General features: G+C 36.3%; 1 protein-coding gene across 5 annotated transcripts; it reads right to left on the bottom strand.

Moving 5' to 3' along the window:
• Nucleotides 1-1,093: 1,093 nt before the first annotated feature.
• Nucleotides 1,094-17,421, bottom strand: LOC136760563 (CMP-N-acetylneuraminate-beta-galactosamide-alpha-2,3-sialyltransferase 1). 5 transcript variants are annotated; one of them, XM_066716011.1, is made up of 8 exons: nucleotides 17,102-17,421; nucleotides 16,717-16,788; nucleotides 14,558-15,293; nucleotides 9,542-9,735; nucleotides 8,026-8,205; nucleotides 6,772-6,817; nucleotides 6,486-6,605; nucleotides 1,094-4,338 (listed from the first exon to the last, which is right to left on the bottom strand). In XM_066716011.1, exons 3-8 carry the CDS (start codon nucleotides 14,966-14,968, stop codon nucleotides 4,168-4,170), a joined length of 1,122 nt encoding a protein of 373 aa, XP_066572108.1. In that variant the 5' UTR covers nucleotides 14,969-15,293; nucleotides 16,717-16,788; nucleotides 17,102-17,421; the 3' UTR covers nucleotides 1,094-4,167. The 5 variants fall into 5 exon arrangements, with proteins under 5 accessions (XP_066572108.1, XP_066572109.1, XP_066572110.1 ...); XM_066716012.1 differs by having other exon boundaries at nucleotides 17,153-17,421; XM_066716013.1 differs by lacking the exon at nucleotides 16,717-16,788.
• Nucleotides 17,422-18,183: the final 762 nt, after the last annotated feature.

Here is an 18,183-nt window from a genome sequence, read left to right as displayed (position 1 = left end):
TACACAGAAAAGTAATGGTCATGTGTAAAGCACATTAAGCTTTTTTCAGCGTTAGGCCTTTTACACTCTCCCATAAATATCACGGCACTACAGTAGGATGCTCTTTAATTTCTAAGTACAGATAATGTTATAATGAATATCGTCTGTGTTGTATTCGACGCTACCATGGCGTGTCGGAGCCTCCGCTGTCCTCCGTATTGTCCGCACAGCAGCAATACAGACTCAGAATGTGCTGCTGCTTTGGTCTGAATCTGTGAGAAACCACGCCCATTCATTTGAATATACCAAATGGAAATGTGCCATTATGAAACAGTGCCATGAAATACTGAAATGTGCCATTATGAAATAGTGCCATGAAATACTGAAATGTGCCATTATGAAAAACATAATTAAAAAAATACTATTTATATATTGACTCATTTATATATTTATTTTTATATTTATATATGTATTGCCTCATTTATTTATTTATTTATTTATTTATTTATTTATTTCATAGCCTTATTTATTTATTTATTTATTTATTTATTTATTTCATATTGACTCAAATGGCATTCCATAAAAAACACGCTTACTTATGTAAATCAAAAAGCATATGGCTACTACACAGCACTGCGGTAGATGCTACACACCTGTTTTTATCACACAGCCTGTCAGGACAATGGCATAGAGGAGTGCCCTACTATTAATTAGGAGGTCTGCATTTGGGATGTGTTCAGACTTGAGTGCACTGCACAGTGTGGACAGATTTCTAATAATATATGTATATGTACAAATAACTGAACGTGAAACATGGCACTCGCCTACATTCAGCCACCTGCAGAGTCCTGTTCCTTTAATACCTTATTAACATATGGTAATGACTCGGTAATTGGAAACATGAGATGCAAATGTCTTCCGGGCTGACATTTAACATAAAGGTTGATACCTAACTGTACAAGGCCAAGACAAATTGACTTTTTTTTAGAATTAAGAGCATAGGGCTTTTTTGACATGTTCATGGAAGGACAACAGGATTAAAAAATATATATACTTTGCTTTGTTTTCAATATATAATGTAAACCAACTAATCAATGCAAACATTAAAAAAATCTTGAGTTTCTATTTTAATTTGAAAAAGTCCAAGATCAATGGACAGTCCTGATACAATGTCTAAATATGATTTCCACATATTGTATATGTTCTTACATATTAATAAAGATTTTCAGTCATGTTAGTCATACATTATTTTACATTTTAAGGCCAGACACCAAAGTCAAAAATTATGATTTTACTTTGATCTGTCAATTTTCAGATTTCAAGGTATTTTGTAACTATAACTTCTATACTTTAATAAAATATATAAATCTTCAATAATTTATAAAAAATATATATTTGTAATAATTTTATACCAACTCCATTAACTACAGCTCACATAACATTAGTCTTTCCTAGCATTGTTAATATAGAAATTTGACTGGTATTTTTAAAACTCTACATATTGAGTCATACATGGTTTGAAAGCTTGATTTCTGGAGCAAAACATTATATATGGTAATTTACTATGTAGTCGTAATGATTTGTGCTGAAAGACAAATATTTCCTGAAATCCAAAAGTACATTGTAATTGCATTTACAGACATTTTCTCAAAATGACATGTTTCCCATGCGCCAAGTCATATTCCTCATCCATCAAGGCAGGCAGATCCACATCATTTCACACACTGGTTCTTAGGTCTTATAGCCAGACATTTATTATTATTATTATTATTATTATTATTATTATTATTTTTATTTCTTGGCAGACGCCCTTATCCAGGGCGACTTACAACATAATCGCAAACAAAGTGCAAAAATACAGAGAAGTACAAGGCATCAATCATTACAAATTCAGTTTGGCTAAAACAGCAATTCAAAATACATTTTACAAATTCCAATTTACAATTTACACAAGTACAGTAAGTGACTTCCTACATCCTGGACAGTGAAAGCTAAGTGCTGTCAAGATGTAGGGTCACAGACAGGGGCTCCGGGAGCAACGATGAAAACAATCAAGAACGCGAGAAGCATAATAAAAACTGTGAAGTGCTATCTAGCAGGGATAGAGGACTAATATTACAGGGGATGTATGGAGAGACGAGTGTCTGAAGGTAGCTTGGTGCAGTGTGGTCGAGACAGCGGTAGGTGAGGGTCAATGTCTTGAACTGAATGCGTGCCGCTATCGGGAGCCAGTGGAGGGAGCGGAGCAGTGGAGTAGCGTGTGCGAATCGTGGCAGAGAGAATACCAGACAGGGCGCAGAGTTCTGGATGAGCTGGAGTGGGCGGGTAGTAGATGCAGGCAGGCCAGCCAGGAGGGAGTTGCAGTAGTCCAGGCGGACTACTTGTAAGTCCAATTTACAGTGGCATTTCTTGATATATTTTGTCATTCTAATTTTAGGTGGCATTTTATCTGTAGATATGTTTTAAAAAATGGGTCTGTCATACATATAAGAAAATAAGAAAGTTGACAAACGAGACGTGGCCATTCGACCCATCGTGCTCGTTTTGGGGGGTGAGTGAGTGGCGATTTATTGAATAAATCCGTAACAAAACTATATTCTGGTAAACTATTCTGTAAAAGTCTGACCATTGGGTGTGTTATCAGAATTAAACAAAAACAAAAAATCGATCTGACTCTTATCAATGTGTTGGAAAATGTATTTCTGTGATATGCAAATCAGAACATATTTAATGATGGTCTGCCTAAGTTGCATTTCAAAATAATATATGTATTTGTAAATGCAAGTACCAGATTTTTTTAATGTATGTATACATTCAACCCATAATATTTCATTGTGATACCAGTAAAGAGAAAAAAGCCTATTTGACTGTGTCTGGACAAAAACATAAACACAACATATAAAGTGTTGGTCCCATGTTTCATGAACTAAAATGAAAGATCCCAGCAATTTTCCATTTGCACAAAGAAATTCTCTCAAATTTTGTGCACACATTTGTTCACATCCCTGTTAGACAGCATTTCTCCTTTGCCAAGATCATCCATCCACCTGACAGGTGTGACATATCAAGAAGCAAATTAAACAGCATGATCATTACACCAGTGCACCTCATGCTTGGGACTATAAAAGACCACATTAAAATGTGCAGTTTCTGTCCATGTGGCTGGTCTCAAACAATCCTGCAGATGAAGCAGCCAGATGTGGAGGTCTTGGGCTGGCGTGGTTACACCTGGTCTGTGGGGCTGGTTGGACATACTGCCAACTTCTCTAAATTAACATTAACTTATCTGGCAACAGCTCTGGTGGATATTCCTGCAGTCAGCATTTCAATTGCATGCTCTCTCAGAACTTGCCAGTCTTGTGTTGTGTGATAAAACTGTGGGTTTGCACAACCAAAAAATCTGTGCACAAACTGTCAGAAACTATCAAGGAAGCTTTACCAGGGTCTTGACCTGACAGCAGTTCTGGTGGACATTCCTGCAGTCAGCATGCCAATTGCACACTCCTTCAAAACATTAGACTTGAAATGCATAGATTAGGACCTACTGAATTTATTTCAATTGACTGATTTCCTTATATAAACTGTACCTCATGCAACAATTTCAAAGATTTTACAGTTTTTTTGTCCAGTGAAATTCCTCAACAAAAACTGACCATTTCTAAAATTTCAGTTAATACTTAATTAAGGATTCAAAATAGAATGACAGGTGACTGTTTGTATTGTAAAATCCTAATGTATTCAGATCACCAAAGTTGATTTAGCATGAAAATGCAGGTTTGTCAATCATTAGTTACATATAATTCTTAATACATGACATTCAGATGTATTCAAGTCATCCCTCAAATCAACTTTAGATTGAATTACATGAATAAGGTCCTAAGCAAAACAGTTTGACTTGGTTCACCTGACTTGACTTCTCCTGAATAACTTATTAAAAGTCTAGAGGAAGTGCCTACTCTGTGTTCAACTATGTAATCCAAGCCAGAGTGGATTAACAAAATACAGGTCACTGAGCACTTACAAATATATTAAGCTAATTTTGTAACATAGCTAAATCAATTTTAGTCACACTTCATTAAAGCTTTGGAATACATTTGGAAGCTACTGTATATAAACTAGATAAAACCCATTAAACTTCTATAAGGAAACTAACTGGAGTAATGTTACTATCTTTGGGTAGTTTGACATTTAAGTTTTTATTCCCTTATATAGCTTAATCTTTCCAATGTCATCAAGCTTTAATATAGTATTATATTCACTGTCCCCACTGTGCACTGAGGGATATGGGGAGTCTGTTATGTTTTCCCAGTAGTGTTTCCATTCACCTTTGCTGTTTGCACCGTATCCATAAACATTCACCTGAATAAGAGGAAAGAGGTATTTAATATGACAAGGACAAGTACACTAAAACAATATAAATTGTGTATAGTCACCCTCACCCTTTCCATGAAGGGTTGGTGGAAAAGTAGGAGCATATGAGTACTGAATTCCCCATGCACCACATCCAATCTAACTCTGGTATTCAACCCATTTGTATACAATTTATAGAACTTATTTGATTTAATCTTCATCCAGGTTGACTGACAAGTGTGACACAAAGCACAGCAGTGTAATAAGTTATTTAAAACAAAAAGTAGTTTACAGTGACGTTCTAGAGTTTAGCACAGTGTACGATACTACATAGAAAAACAAGTGAATAATATTTCAATCTAAATTATAAAGTGCACCATAATAGCATAAAAGAAGTGCATAGCAGAGAATCAGTAGTTATTTGTTTAGCAATGTGAGCTGCAACGAAAATGCCTTAACATTAGCATCCTTTGTAGCAATGTTTTCTGGTCACAACAGCAAAATACAAAATGTATTAAGACTATCTAGCTAGCTAATTTATACAAATTTATACAATTTATACAAATTTTTCTTCTTAACTAAACGATTTACTTGTCCACATTTCCAAACCACACTCAACACGCAGACTGCCGGTCTACATTCAGAAACATACCTGTGTGTTTGAGTTAGAGGGAATAAAAAATCAATAGCAATAGCTGGTTATGTATGTAGCTTAATAATATAAATGTCTAAAATCAGTGGCGATTCTAGAGTCTGTTGGGGCCCTAGGCAAAAATTCCCAGGGGGCCCCTCCAACCAGCGTTCACCACCATTAGGCTATGTTATAAATAACCATGGGGGCCCCCTAAAGGCCTGGGGCCCCTGCCTTGCCTGTTCACAAGCTGTGCGTCTGTCTAAAATCACTGTTTCATGGTCTTACTCCTTAGAAGTAATTATACTTTCCATAGACAACATGAATTGTTACTGTGTCCATGGCGTGCAAGTAAACAATCTAATATTCAAAAGGGAAAAAGCAGCAATCTGCAGAGATCACAGTAAATACTTTTTTGGAGACCCCGATCAGCACCTTAGGAGCTCTCTCTAATATGCATTCAGACTAAAGCTTAAAGCTGTAAGTTCTTGTGGTTGTTTTCTCATAAAAAGCAATCTCAAGAGAGATCTCTTTGGTGTCATTCGGGAATCTCCAAAAATGTATTTACAGTATACTATAATATGAGTATTGGATTTTTTGACAAGGTATTGATCTCCTGCTTGTTTTCAGGTTTATATTTTAATGTCTGTGTTTTCACATATGTCATGCTTTCACATTTGGTGGTTATTACTAACATAATGCATAAATTGAGTGAAACGTATAACCAAATTCTGTTAAGATATAAACAAATTAATTTGTACCTAGGTCATTTTTTGGGTGTGCTTTTGTCATTTCAGTTCTGATAAAACTTGAAAAGCAATAATGATGACTTCAGTCACTCGAATGTAGGGGCAGTGTTTATTTTAAATGACTTTTGTTATTACAAAAGACAAAACTAATTACTTCATACAAATTGTACAGGAACAAGAATGTTAAGTAGCAAACACACACTGTAACATACATTACTGTGCATTAGCCAGTTCTTACAAGCCAGTGTAGGCAAGTAGAAAAGAATGACATTATCTTCACAGTTTTTCCCATAGCCATGGATACAGTGACCCTTCATATTGTCTATGGAAAGTAATTACTATCAAGAAGAAAGACCTTGAAACACTAACACTCGGTTAACTTGAGTCAATTGAGTTGCCATGGGGAAGATAAATCCAGTTGTATTTTAGTTTTTCCGCTATCCAGGGAGTTATGACACAATACATCCTGAAAAACTGAAAGAGCATAAATGCTGGGTATTGATATCGGCCATGATTTGGTAAGTTTAAAGTTTTTAAGTCTTAAAATGTGCTTATATGAAAGAATCGATCTGTAAGACTGGTATGCATCTTACTTATACACTTTAACAACACATAAAGACACATAAAAGCTTGATTTTAGAAAAGGTTATACATACTCTTTAACATTAATATGGCACCCTATCTATTCACCTACAGGGTACACTTCACCTTATTAATCTAAAAACAATTAACCTTCCAAAATGGTTTCAGAATTATCTATATATCACATTACTCACCTCATCACACACATGAAGTGCAAATATTAGCACAAGGAATCCAGTGGAAGGATATCTCCCATGCTTTTCTGTCCATATGTCATAAACATACTTGATGAAGGCTGGATGGTAAACCAAGACCTGCCACAGAAATATAAATAAGATTAAGCACTCATTTTTAGTTTAGTAGTAATATAATACTTTACATACCTGACCAACATATAGAAATAACCTCATATCTTGATAGGAAATTTAGGGTAAGTGAGTGTGGTTAGTGTTCAGCAGAAATCATTGAATCACAGCTCACCTTGGCTTTGTTAAACTCAAGAGTTGAGAGAACAGATTCGTATGTGCTGTGAAATAAAAACAAAAAAATAAGTTAATGATTTCATATGGAAATCTCTATCTATCTATAATTATCAGTTTATTTTCCAATGTGTTTCCACATACATAAGTAACCTGCTGTTGAGAGCCTGCGTGCCCAGCTCTGGTCCTAATGGACTGCAGTGTTTTCATTGTACCCGGGCTCTTAATTACTACTTTATTATTTTCTTAATTGAAGCAGTAACAAGACGTCCCATATCATAATGTGCTGGAATTAGAGAGTGTTAAAAACACAATATATCGTGGTGCTTCAAGACCATAGTTGTGCAATACTGGGTTAGAATATATGTTTCACAAGTTAGTCCCACCCCACAAACCAAATACTAACCTGGAACCTGTTGCTTTTCTCTTATAAGATAAGAACAGGTATAGGTTCACTTACTTCTTAGGTGGTCATTCTAGCTTTCTTTGGCACCAAATTCCATAAACAGTGATTTTAAATAAATATTTTTTCAGCATTGTAAACAGGCTCCTGCACCAGGTTCTCATATATGAAGGGCTTTCATTGAATAAAAGTGACAGCCATTCTTGAAGACAAGAACTAGCAATCTGACCTATTTCATTACAATCAGTGTTGTTAAAATAGGACTTATAGTTTTAAAAAGGAAAATAAGCTTCATGAGACATGAGTGCAGAATCAAACATATGGATGTTTCATTTCATGGTCATTGACTTATACACCGATCAGCCATAACATTATGACTACCTGCCTAATATTGTGTAGGTCCCCCTTTTGCCGCCAAAACAGCCCTGACCCGTCAAGGCATGGACTCCACTAGACCTCTGAAGGTGTGCTGTGGTATCTGGCACCAAGACGTTAGCAGCAGATCCTGTAAGTTGCACATCCCACAGATGCTCAATTGGATTGAGATCTGGGGAATTTGGAGGCCAAGTCAACACCTTGAACTCATGATTCATCAGAACCAGCATTACCTTTTTCAGCAATATGAGCTACAGTAGCTCGTCTGTTGGATGGGACCACACGGGCCAGCCTTCGCCCCCCATGTTCCTTCCTTGGACCACCTGTCAGTGGTCATAATGTTATGGCTGATCGATTTATACTTAAGTAGGCATTGCAGAACAAGACCAAGTAGGATTTTAGCACTAGCTTGGTATGACTGAACTTGTATTATGATTAAATTCCTGATTGTTATATTCTGACTTTTTGTTTACTTACTGATTGACTTTGCTTTTCGTTGCAACACTGATAAGCCACTGGAGATCAATGATTTTGAAAGGAACCAGTACCAGCCTGGTATTGTTTTTTAGGTTTGTGGCACTTTCTGGATACATGAAATGATGAGTTGTTTTAGCCCCTACATCCTTTTCATATCCCTCAGTTTTGCCTCTGTTCACTCTAGAAAAAAGTAATGGAGATGTTAAAATCAATTTGATTTCCATATACATTTGTAGGTGAAAGTATTCACAGTAAAATAACAGTAGATTGGCAAGGACCTTAACTGTTTTCCTGGTTTTTCAGTTATTCGTTGCAGACAGGAGATATACTGAACTAAACACAGACTTGTGAATCGGAAGGTAGATTATTGTTAACCCGATAATTGTTAAAGTCCAAGGCCTGAAATATTCAAGACCCAGAATGTTAAGTTCAAGGCTGAGGCTGAAATATTCAGGTCCTGCCTTTTCATAGAACTGCATTTTGTTCTCTTCAAATTACATTATATAAAATGTAACTGGAATCTTATTTTGGTATATGAATAGACTTAAAACAGTCACATAAACTCAGGGAAATTCTAGGTGAAGTTTAACTCTGGATTTGTTTGTGGTAAGAAGCAGAAACCATGAGACATTGTGTGAGCAGCAAATGCAATTTAGTTTGTGGTGGAATTTAAAGAAGAAAAGTAAACATCAAAGCAAAATAATAGGTTGCGAATGCAACCCCAGTTATCTGACGAGAATAATATACAAATCGACGATGGGAATGATTGCATCACGCATCACTTTTTATGATTAATTCTTGATCAGAGCTGCCGATGAATATTAAAAAGCACTATTCAATCTCTTAAGAGAATGAGTCTTTATCTAAAGCACAATGTTTTGGGAGCTAAAACACTAAATAGAAGAGTTGGAGGGAAGGAGGATTTGGAAGCGTTAGAAATCAAATTCTGCCATGAGAACTGTGTCATTCAAAATAATAGTCTTCCTCTGATACACATTAAAACAATATATAATTTATGCTGAATTGATACAATTTCAATGATTTAGAACACACAAATAAAATTTTCCTTCAATATTCCAAAATACATTTGGCTCAGAATTTCGGCATATACAAACTCGGCCTTGAATGGGTTAGACAATCCTATTTTTGTGGTTTACAGAGGAAAAGATGTATACAAATACACTGCAATAACAGTAACTAGGCATAACCTGCTAAATCTTTAGGGTGTTTTCACTTATTAAAATATTCCAATCATAAGAGGAGTAATACCACATATTATGCTTGTAGGGAACACATTAAAAGATAGCATGACATCTCTATACTAAAAAAATATTGATTGAGCTCTTGAAGGTTATAAAAGAAATCATGCAATCTGACCTTTTTGCCCTTGTGATTTATAAAACAAAATCAGAAACTAACATTGGCAGAATGTTGAATGCTAACTTCACGATCTTCATACTATTGCTATATTGGCAGACGTTCTAGTTATAGTGCTCTGTGCTTTAGTTGGTATTACCTCATCACAAAGTCATGTTCCTCAATCATGGTACCATAATTGGATCCACTGAGGTTATCCGAGTTCCCCACTATAGCACAAGACCTGCAGCGTGAAGGGCTTTGGTCTAGATAATTGTCTTCACTGGGAAAGAGCTCCAACAACCTTTGTATGATGACATCATAGGAAGCGGAGGGGTTTTGAGGCTGCAGTTGCTACACAAATTAAAATGCAATGAAGAGATTTTTTTTATCCATTGACATTATTCATAAAAGCTTTATACATCAGCTAAAAAATAAATAAGTGTTTTGTCTGTTTCAGCTTGCATAGTTTCTCATTCCTACAGGGAAAACAGTTATATGTTGTCATGACCTATAATGAGTTGGGCCCTGCATTTTATGTGAATTAATTTCAACTTCAACTGCTACAGTGAGGGAAAAAAGTATTTGATCCCCTGCTGATTTTGTACGTTTGCCCACTGACAAAGAAATGATCAGTCTATAATTTTAATGGTAGGTGTATTTTAACAGTGAGAGACAGAATAACAACAAAAAAATCCAGAAAAAAAGTTATACATTGATTTGCATGTTAATGAGTGAAATAAGTATTTGATCCCCTATCAATCAGCAAGATTTCTGGCTCCCAGGTGTCTTTTATACAGGTAACGAGCTGAGATTAGGAGCACTCTCTTAAAGGGAGTGCTCCTAATCTCAGCTCGTTACCTGTATAAAAGACACCTGTCCACAGAAGCAATCAATCAATCACATTCCAAACTCTCCACCATGGCCAAGACCAAAGAGCTGTCCAAGGATGTCAGGGACAAGATTGTAGACCTACACAAGGCTGGAATGGGCTACAAGAGCATCGCCAAGCAGCTTGGTGAGAAGGTGACAACAGTTGGTGCGATTATTGACAAATGGAAGAAACACAAAATAACTGTCAGTCTCCCTCGGTCTGGGGCTCCATGCAAGATCTCACCTCGTGGAGTTTCAATGATCATGAGAACGGTGAGGAATCAGCCCAGAACTACACGGGAGGATCTTGTTAATGATCTCAAGGCAGCTGGGACCATAGTCACCAAGAAAACAATTGGTAATACACTACGCCATGAAGGACTGAAATCCTGCAGCGCCCGCAAGGTCCCCCTGCTCAAGAAAGCACATGTACAGGCCCGTCTGAAGTTTGCCAATGAACATCTGAATGATTCAGAGGAGAACTGGGTGAAAGTGTTGTGGTCAGATGAGACCAAAATCGAGCTCTTTGGCATCAACTCAAGTCGCCGTGTTTGGAGGAGGAGGAATGCTGCCTATGACCCCAAGAACACCATCACCACCGTCAAACATGGAGGTGGAAACATTATGCTTTGGGGGTGTTTTTCTGCTAAGGGGTCAGGACAACTGCACCGCATCAAAGGGACGATGGATGGGGCCATATACCGTCAAATATTGGGTGAGAACCTCCTTCCCTCAGCAAGGGCATTGAAAATGGGTCGTGGATGGGTATTCCAGCATGACAATGACCCAAAACACACAGTCAAGGCAACAAAGGAGTGGCTCAAGAAGAAGCACATTAAGGTCCTGGAGTGGCCTAGCCAGTCTCCAGACCTTATTCCCGTAGAAAATCTGTGGAGGGAGCTGAAGGTTCGAGTTGCCAAACGTCAGCCTCGAAACTTTAATGACTTGGAGAGGATCTGCAAAGAGGAGTGGGACAAAATCCCTCCTGAGATGAGTGCAAACCTGGTGGCCAACTACAAGAAACATCTGACCTCTGTGATTGCCAACAAGGGTTTTGCCACCAAGTACTAAGTTGAAGGGGTCAAATACTTATTTCCCTCATTAACATGCAAATCAATTTATAACTTTTTTGAAATGCGTTTTTCTGGATTTTTTTGTTGTTATTCTGTCTCTGACTGTTAAAATACACCTACCATTAAAATTATAGACTGATAATTTCTTTGTCAGTGGGCAAACGTACAAAATCAGCAGGGGATCAAATACTTTTTTCCCTCACTATATGCCCAAGATGTCCCTGCAGTCTCCCAAATTATAGTAAGCAAATTCACATTTAAGAAATCAACAAATTATGCCTTGAATAATTAGAAAAAATAAAACTAGATTATGATAATATAAATGGAAATTTAATAAATGTATGAGTTTAAAGAAACACTGAGAGACCTAAACATGGAGTCAAAAACACCACAGTCAAACAGTAACTGAGCTTATACACGCAACAATATACACCTGATATTTTGTACACTGATAGGTATAATTTATTTTTACATTATTTATGTACACATGCTAACAAACAATATTTAATAACTTATTAGTAGTAAAGGGTCAATTGCAAATAACTGAACATTTTTGTTTTTGACATTGACAACATATTTGTAATTTATGAATAACGGCAAATGTTCAGGTGTACATGGACAAAATTTGTAATAATAATAATAATAATAATATTAATAATAATAATAACCAGTGTACAAATTGTCGGTTGAAAAGTTTTATTAAATACTATGAAATAACAGATAATAAAGGCTATTTAAAGCTCTACAGGAATTATTACCCACCTGGAATTTGAATGCAATATTATATGAATAATACATGAAGGTGTAAATCATATGACCTTATTTACCTGACATATACCTTACTAGCTACAGAACTAGAACTAGGTACAGAACTTAAGGAGACAGCTGTGAAGTTCTGTGTTTTACGACAAGCCTGTTCTCACCAAAGTACGACAGATAAAATATCCATGCTGGAAGGCCCCCCCAAAGTGACAAATGGGCTGCCATGCCCCGTCTCCACAGAGACTAGCATCACATTCCAATTGAAGATTTCTTTTTTGAAACACAGACATTCAAGGTACTTTATATATTCCATAGACCAGAGCAAAAAACCCAAATACAAACTACATGCTGGTAACAGAAGTGTTACACAGCTTTTTTCTCAGTTTGATAACAAACAATGAAATGTGACTTAAAACTAACTTAATGGCACTTAAGTAATTCTACCTCAGAACCAAAACATGAATAAGCCATGTTTAGTCTTAAAAGAAAGAGCATTCGCTAAAACAATCATTGGACCATTTATATTTCACATGCAATGCAAGATTAACATTTGGAAAGAGAATTATTCACACATCCTAATTTATCCTCCATTGACATGGGCATCAGACCAGCCCCCCCTGGAATTCCAAGACGACTCAAATTTAACATCACCGAGAAAGAACACCTGGCTTGTTTGGTATGAACTGTAAGGTCATGCTTTGAGGTACTTGAAAATGTAATTGATAGAACTAAAACCTGACAATATAGAGTTAGAAACTCTAGGTAACATCTGAAACATTGTTCACATTCCTCAAAGCCATCACACCCCCAATACACATTCTGTAGGAATTAAGGCAAAGACTGCTTCGATTTGAATTTCAATTTTATTATCCCAAACCTGACCAATCAGAAGTTTGGAAGGAAAGAGATTAGAATCTCTTTGTCTAAAATGTATAAAAACAGAAAGGTAAAACTAGCAATTTGGAGTGGAACAACCTGGAAGAAGAAACCAAGGAGACGGAATCCATAAGACTGAGCGGAACCAGAACCAGAACTTCTCCACCAAAACCTGAAAGCTTTGCAACCGTCCTCAAGTCGAAGCAGTCTGCCAGCTCTCCCCACTATCGACCGTCTGCATAACTGAATCTCAGTGAACCACACAGGCTGTATATTTTGTGTACTAGTCTAGAATTAGGTAAACCACAATTACATAAAACCTAGTTATGTATGGGATCTAAATTGCAGGAATGTGTAGCGTAATCATAATACTTGTTTGTTATTTTACATGTTTTGTGCCTCGAATAAAAACTCGAGCATTGGACAGATCTCCTCTCACTCTCACTTTTAATATTATCCACCCTGCGTGTCTCTATCCTATCTTTGCAAACACATGTTGTCTATTTACATTTTCAATAAACCTATATCTTGGATTAAACGAAACAGCCTCAAGGTTAATTCATGCAGATCAACCTCACTGCTAATCTGAATTCGTATTAGTTAAAGTACTGTGGTAATTTATCAACCCGGTCTTGTTTTCAGAGGATTTGACCGCTGTGGGTTGCATGTGCGGGGATCACTAGATAATACGACTTTATTGAACAATAATTTTTTCTTCTGATGTTTGATACCAGATACACACAAAAACTCCTGTTTAAAGTCCTAGCCCAATCGAAAGTACTTACTAATAAAACAATAACTGTAATGATAAAACAAATTGTCCATTGCAACACTCTGCCTGTATCTTAACGGATCAGCATCCTTCCATTTCATTAAACAATTTACAGAGGTTTATATAATATTGGGCTGTGTTTAGCCTATATCCCACTTTGTATTTGAGTATATGCCAATATAGTATATTAGTATACTGTGCCCGGGCAGGGCTGGTTCAGCGTTGAGATGCAGCGGAGCGGTGTTGGAGGTGCAGGTCCGAACCACCTGTGCATTACACCCGTTATTTTCTTTAATTTAGTCTAGTCATTCTAGATCACGGACTTGCTGTTTGGTATTATAACAACAAACTTAATCCTTACTACCGTGCAAAAACTGGGCATCAGCTAGTCTCCAACTTTGCTTCAACTCTTTTTTCATTACAATGGGTACTAACTTTAGTACGCAGCTGAGAATGAGCCCGAGATAGTACCGTACTAGCTACTACGCAGCTTAGTACGCAGCTCCATATTAACTCCGCAAGTTCGTTGCAATTGAACCAAAGAGATCCAGGTCCTTTTAAAAGAAGTGAGATCCAGGTCCCTTTAAAAGAAGTCTGTAGCTGCTGCCACTTAACATGCCATTGCGCCAATACTAATTGAGATGAGAGGAGTCATTAGATTATTAATCCACAAATTAAGCAGGCTACATGGATACCTTGCAAGAAAGAAGGTTGCATAAAATGTAGTGCCCAATAATGTGTGGTAGCTTTCTTCGCTAGTTTCTATAATTAAAATTAAAAACAGAAAGAAACAAAATATATATATATATATATAAATTACCATCCAAAATTGGTATTGCTCCTCAGACAGATTGCTGTTTGTCTTGGACAACAAAGGGTGAGCCGTGGAATTGAAACGTTTGTCAAACCATTCTGAAACATTTGGTTTACTTATACAGTGTGTGCAGGCACAGAATCTGTGGTCTGGCACTATTTTGTTCTCGTCTGATTGTATTTTGGGACTATTCGATTCTACTTTGGCACAGTTTAATTCTGCTTTGGGACTAATAGATTCTATTTTGAGACTGTCTAAGGCTGAAGTGTTTGATAGTTTTGTCAAAGTTTCTGATTTTGACTGAGCAATTTTTGAAATGTGATTTAATGCAAATGTATGTAATGGAACTGAATAATGCAAGCAGATGAAAATGGACCCCAGCATTAAAATGAAAAATAAAGTTATGTTGGGTTTCATTCTCAATAAAACTAATTTTGTAGTTATTATAACATTAGTAATACATTATTATAATAATAAATGCTTAATAAGATCATAAGCTGATAGAACCTGTTACAAGTGTTTTCTCTGGAAATTGTGATTTTACATCACATACACTACAGAGTCACGGATATCAGATTTCTGTTTCAGTATTTCATGGTTTCAATGACATATACAAATGAATGGATCTGTTGTTTCAACATTCACATATCAGCATGAATCAGTTTGATTCCCTGTGTCAAATCCAATCCAAAAAGCTGCTTTTCAACTGGAGGCTTAGGAGTGCAAGGAACTGTGGTCATTCCTAGAGAGAGAAAAAGGGGACAGGGGGAGAAGATATTTTAGCAGGCAAATTGTCATGTGATATTAGAGAGACTTCAGCTAGCTGAGCCCTAGTACATGGAGACTCACTAAAAATGGACCAGTCAGGTCCAATTATACAACTTAATCTTGCCAACATCCACTCCAGTCCAAGTTATGTCTTGAGACTGGTAGGGTAGGTTACTCTGAACATATACATGATGTATTTTACCCCACTCAAAACTGAAACCATAAACACCTAAAACATTAATTCACTGTAATCTTAAAGGAAGTGTTTTTTCCCTGTTTGTCCATCTTATTATTTAATTTTAATCTGCAAACTTAAAGGTCTTATTTTTGTATTGATACAAATAAAGGTGAGCACTGGGGGTGCTACAGACCGCTTTGGTTTTCAATATATTACACATATCAACTTCACATGTCTCCCATTCTCAATACATTTTGATTCTGTACATTATCTAATTTCACATGCAGATCATACCTGCATTATCAGCTTCTGGTAAGTACAACAATTAAACTAATTACTAATTGGAATAATAGTAATATTTGCTGTTTATTTTAAATCAACTTTAAATTTACTAAGAGTAGGTCTGCATTTCATGATAGACGCTGTTAGGAACCTTCGACCTTCAAACCTTTCCGGACTCTTCCTTTAATTATCCCCTGAAAAGCGGTGTAACTTTTCCATAGCAGTCCTGCAATCCTGGACTACTTTTCGATTTTTATGTTTGTGTTTGTTTGTTGACACTTACAAAACAAACGCGTCTTGCTCTCCCCTTGTCACAGGAATGAAGGGAAACACCCATCTGATTGTTTCCTTTTGGACTCCGTGATCGCAGTCATTCATTTATAGGAATATGAATGAACAACACGCTCGCATTCATGTTTAGCAAGTAAACTGAACTAGAAACAACAAAACAAGTGCGCTGTTTATTTTCTGCGTCTCTCTCTCTCTATTCCCCAACTGGTACCTTGGTGATAATACAAGTAAACATTCCCCCCCTCCACCGCCTACTTCTTAAAGCGACCGTGTTTTAATTACACCGTCACAACGAGGACGGCATAAATCTTAACTATAATATTTTATAATCGTAATAATACCCTTTTGTATTCTTACCGTTGATGTTTCTGTTCTTTGTTAATTTACGTTTGTGGAAAAGCATCAAAAAAACGAATTTGCCTACTGAATGCTTAGCCTATTAATTCCCAATGTTTCATATACGTCACGTCTTGTAAAAATAAATAGCGAAGCTGAAACTATTAATGTAGCATGTTACTGTCAGTCTAACTTTTTCATGCAGTTAGAGTCAGTTTCAAATAGTCTTTCTAGTTAATCAATTATTTTGCAACCATAACGATCTGATTGGAATAAAAATAACTATTTCATAATATTTGTATATACTTACTGTAGTCTTGAAACGTGGACCTTTTTTCCTGGTTACCAAACACCATGGAAGTATAAAATGATCGAACCAGCTCTGAGATCAATAGAATTAACACTTTATGTATAGATAATATCAATATACAATTGCACAATAGATACAAATAGCAGGTTCAATAGAGACCCATTAGTGTGAGTACAAGTACTTATTGTGGAGATATAATATTGCAGCCAACGCATTAAAGTGCTAATTTCAAATATAACACACAATACAAATCTGAAAAAGCTACATCTATTCAATATAAATCTCACTACAACTCTGTGCACACGTAAATACAACGAAATACAATTACAAATTCCCCGCTACAAATCTACCTACACAGGCTCACGCACAATTTAAAATATACTACCTCTGTCACGGGAGAAGGTGAAGTACATTGTAAAGGCAGGAATTGTCCTACCCGTCTCTGAGGTTTAGTCGCGGCAGGACATTGTCATCTATACTTCAGCACTTTCTGTCCTCACGGATATTCAAAAGTCACAGCATTCCCCTTCTTCTAACTCCCGGTTTGTCTGCTGCCTGGTCTCAACTTCTCGTTGTGACTCACCGGTGACTCACCTAGCAGAGCGCTCTCACAGGTTGTTAAGGGGTCATTTACAATTCTCACAGTATAACAGCCATATGTATATTAATTTAGCTTATGGCATTTATGACTTACATTAAGATTCTAAACCATTCTAAAACGATTCTATTTCTATTTTGTTGTCGTTTCACAGCAGATTTAAGCAAACATATATTTAAATGTCAGAGACTGCACTCACTTGTTTTATACCATATCACAAGAGTAACTATTACTTAATTAATAAGTAACCATTACTTTAAAAACTGAAACAAAAACAACATTAATTTCTGTAGTATACTGTTTTACCCCTGGCAGTGGATAGAAATGGTGTTGTGTTTGGTGGCAAAACTGAGCAGAGAAATGCTGTAAAGTTTATTCTTCATACCATTACGACTTTCTGAGAGAAATCTAGGCACATGAACATGTCTATGGAACATAGGGGGGTGGACAAACATATTGTTGGCCAGGGGTGCACTGCAACACTGCCGAAGGGCACTTTCTTTCTTTCTTTCTTTATATAAACTGAAAACAATTACATTTTACAATTAGAACCCTTTTTTCTGAATAGCAGTTTAGTTGACATTACAATACAGTTGATATATATACTGTTAATATATATATATAGTATTACTGCTTTGCATATATCAAGTTTTGAGGGTTGCAAATTATGTCTTTATCCCTGTAAGCTACACAAAATATGAAGGATATTTGAATTTGCCCAGAAGTTGTAAGACACATTGCTGAGCTGCAAAGTCTAGCGCTAACAGCAGCATCTTTGCTTTAGAATCAATCAATCAATCAATCCACCATCCAACCAATAAACTGGATTTTAAATGTTCATATTAAGTAAATTTCTTGCAAATATGTAG

The sequence above is a fragment of the Amia ocellicauda genome, chromosome 10 (genome assembly GCF_036373705.1).
Source record: "Amia ocellicauda isolate fAmiCal2 chromosome 10, fAmiCal2.hap1, whole genome shotgun sequence".
Taxonomy (NCBI): Eukaryota; Metazoa; Chordata; class Actinopteri; order Amiiformes; family Amiidae; genus Amia; species Amia ocellicauda.
The sequence above is the reverse complement of the archived record's forward strand: the minus strand, read 5'-3'. Positions and strand labels throughout refer to the sequence as shown.

Coding starts and splice junctions, on each gene's coding strand:
- LOC136760563 (XM_066716011.1), bottom strand. CDS start 14,968: ATGAAACCCAACATAACTTTATTTTTCATTTTAATGCTGGGGTCCATT. Junction 9,736..14,557: donor AGCAATACCAATTTTGGATG/GTAATTTATATA, acceptor TAATTTGTGTAG/CAACTGCAGCCTCAAAACCC. Junction 6,606..6,771: donor TTGAGTTTAACAAAGCCAAG/GTGAGCTGTGAT, acceptor TTTCTGTGGCAG/GTCTTGGTTTACCATCCAGC.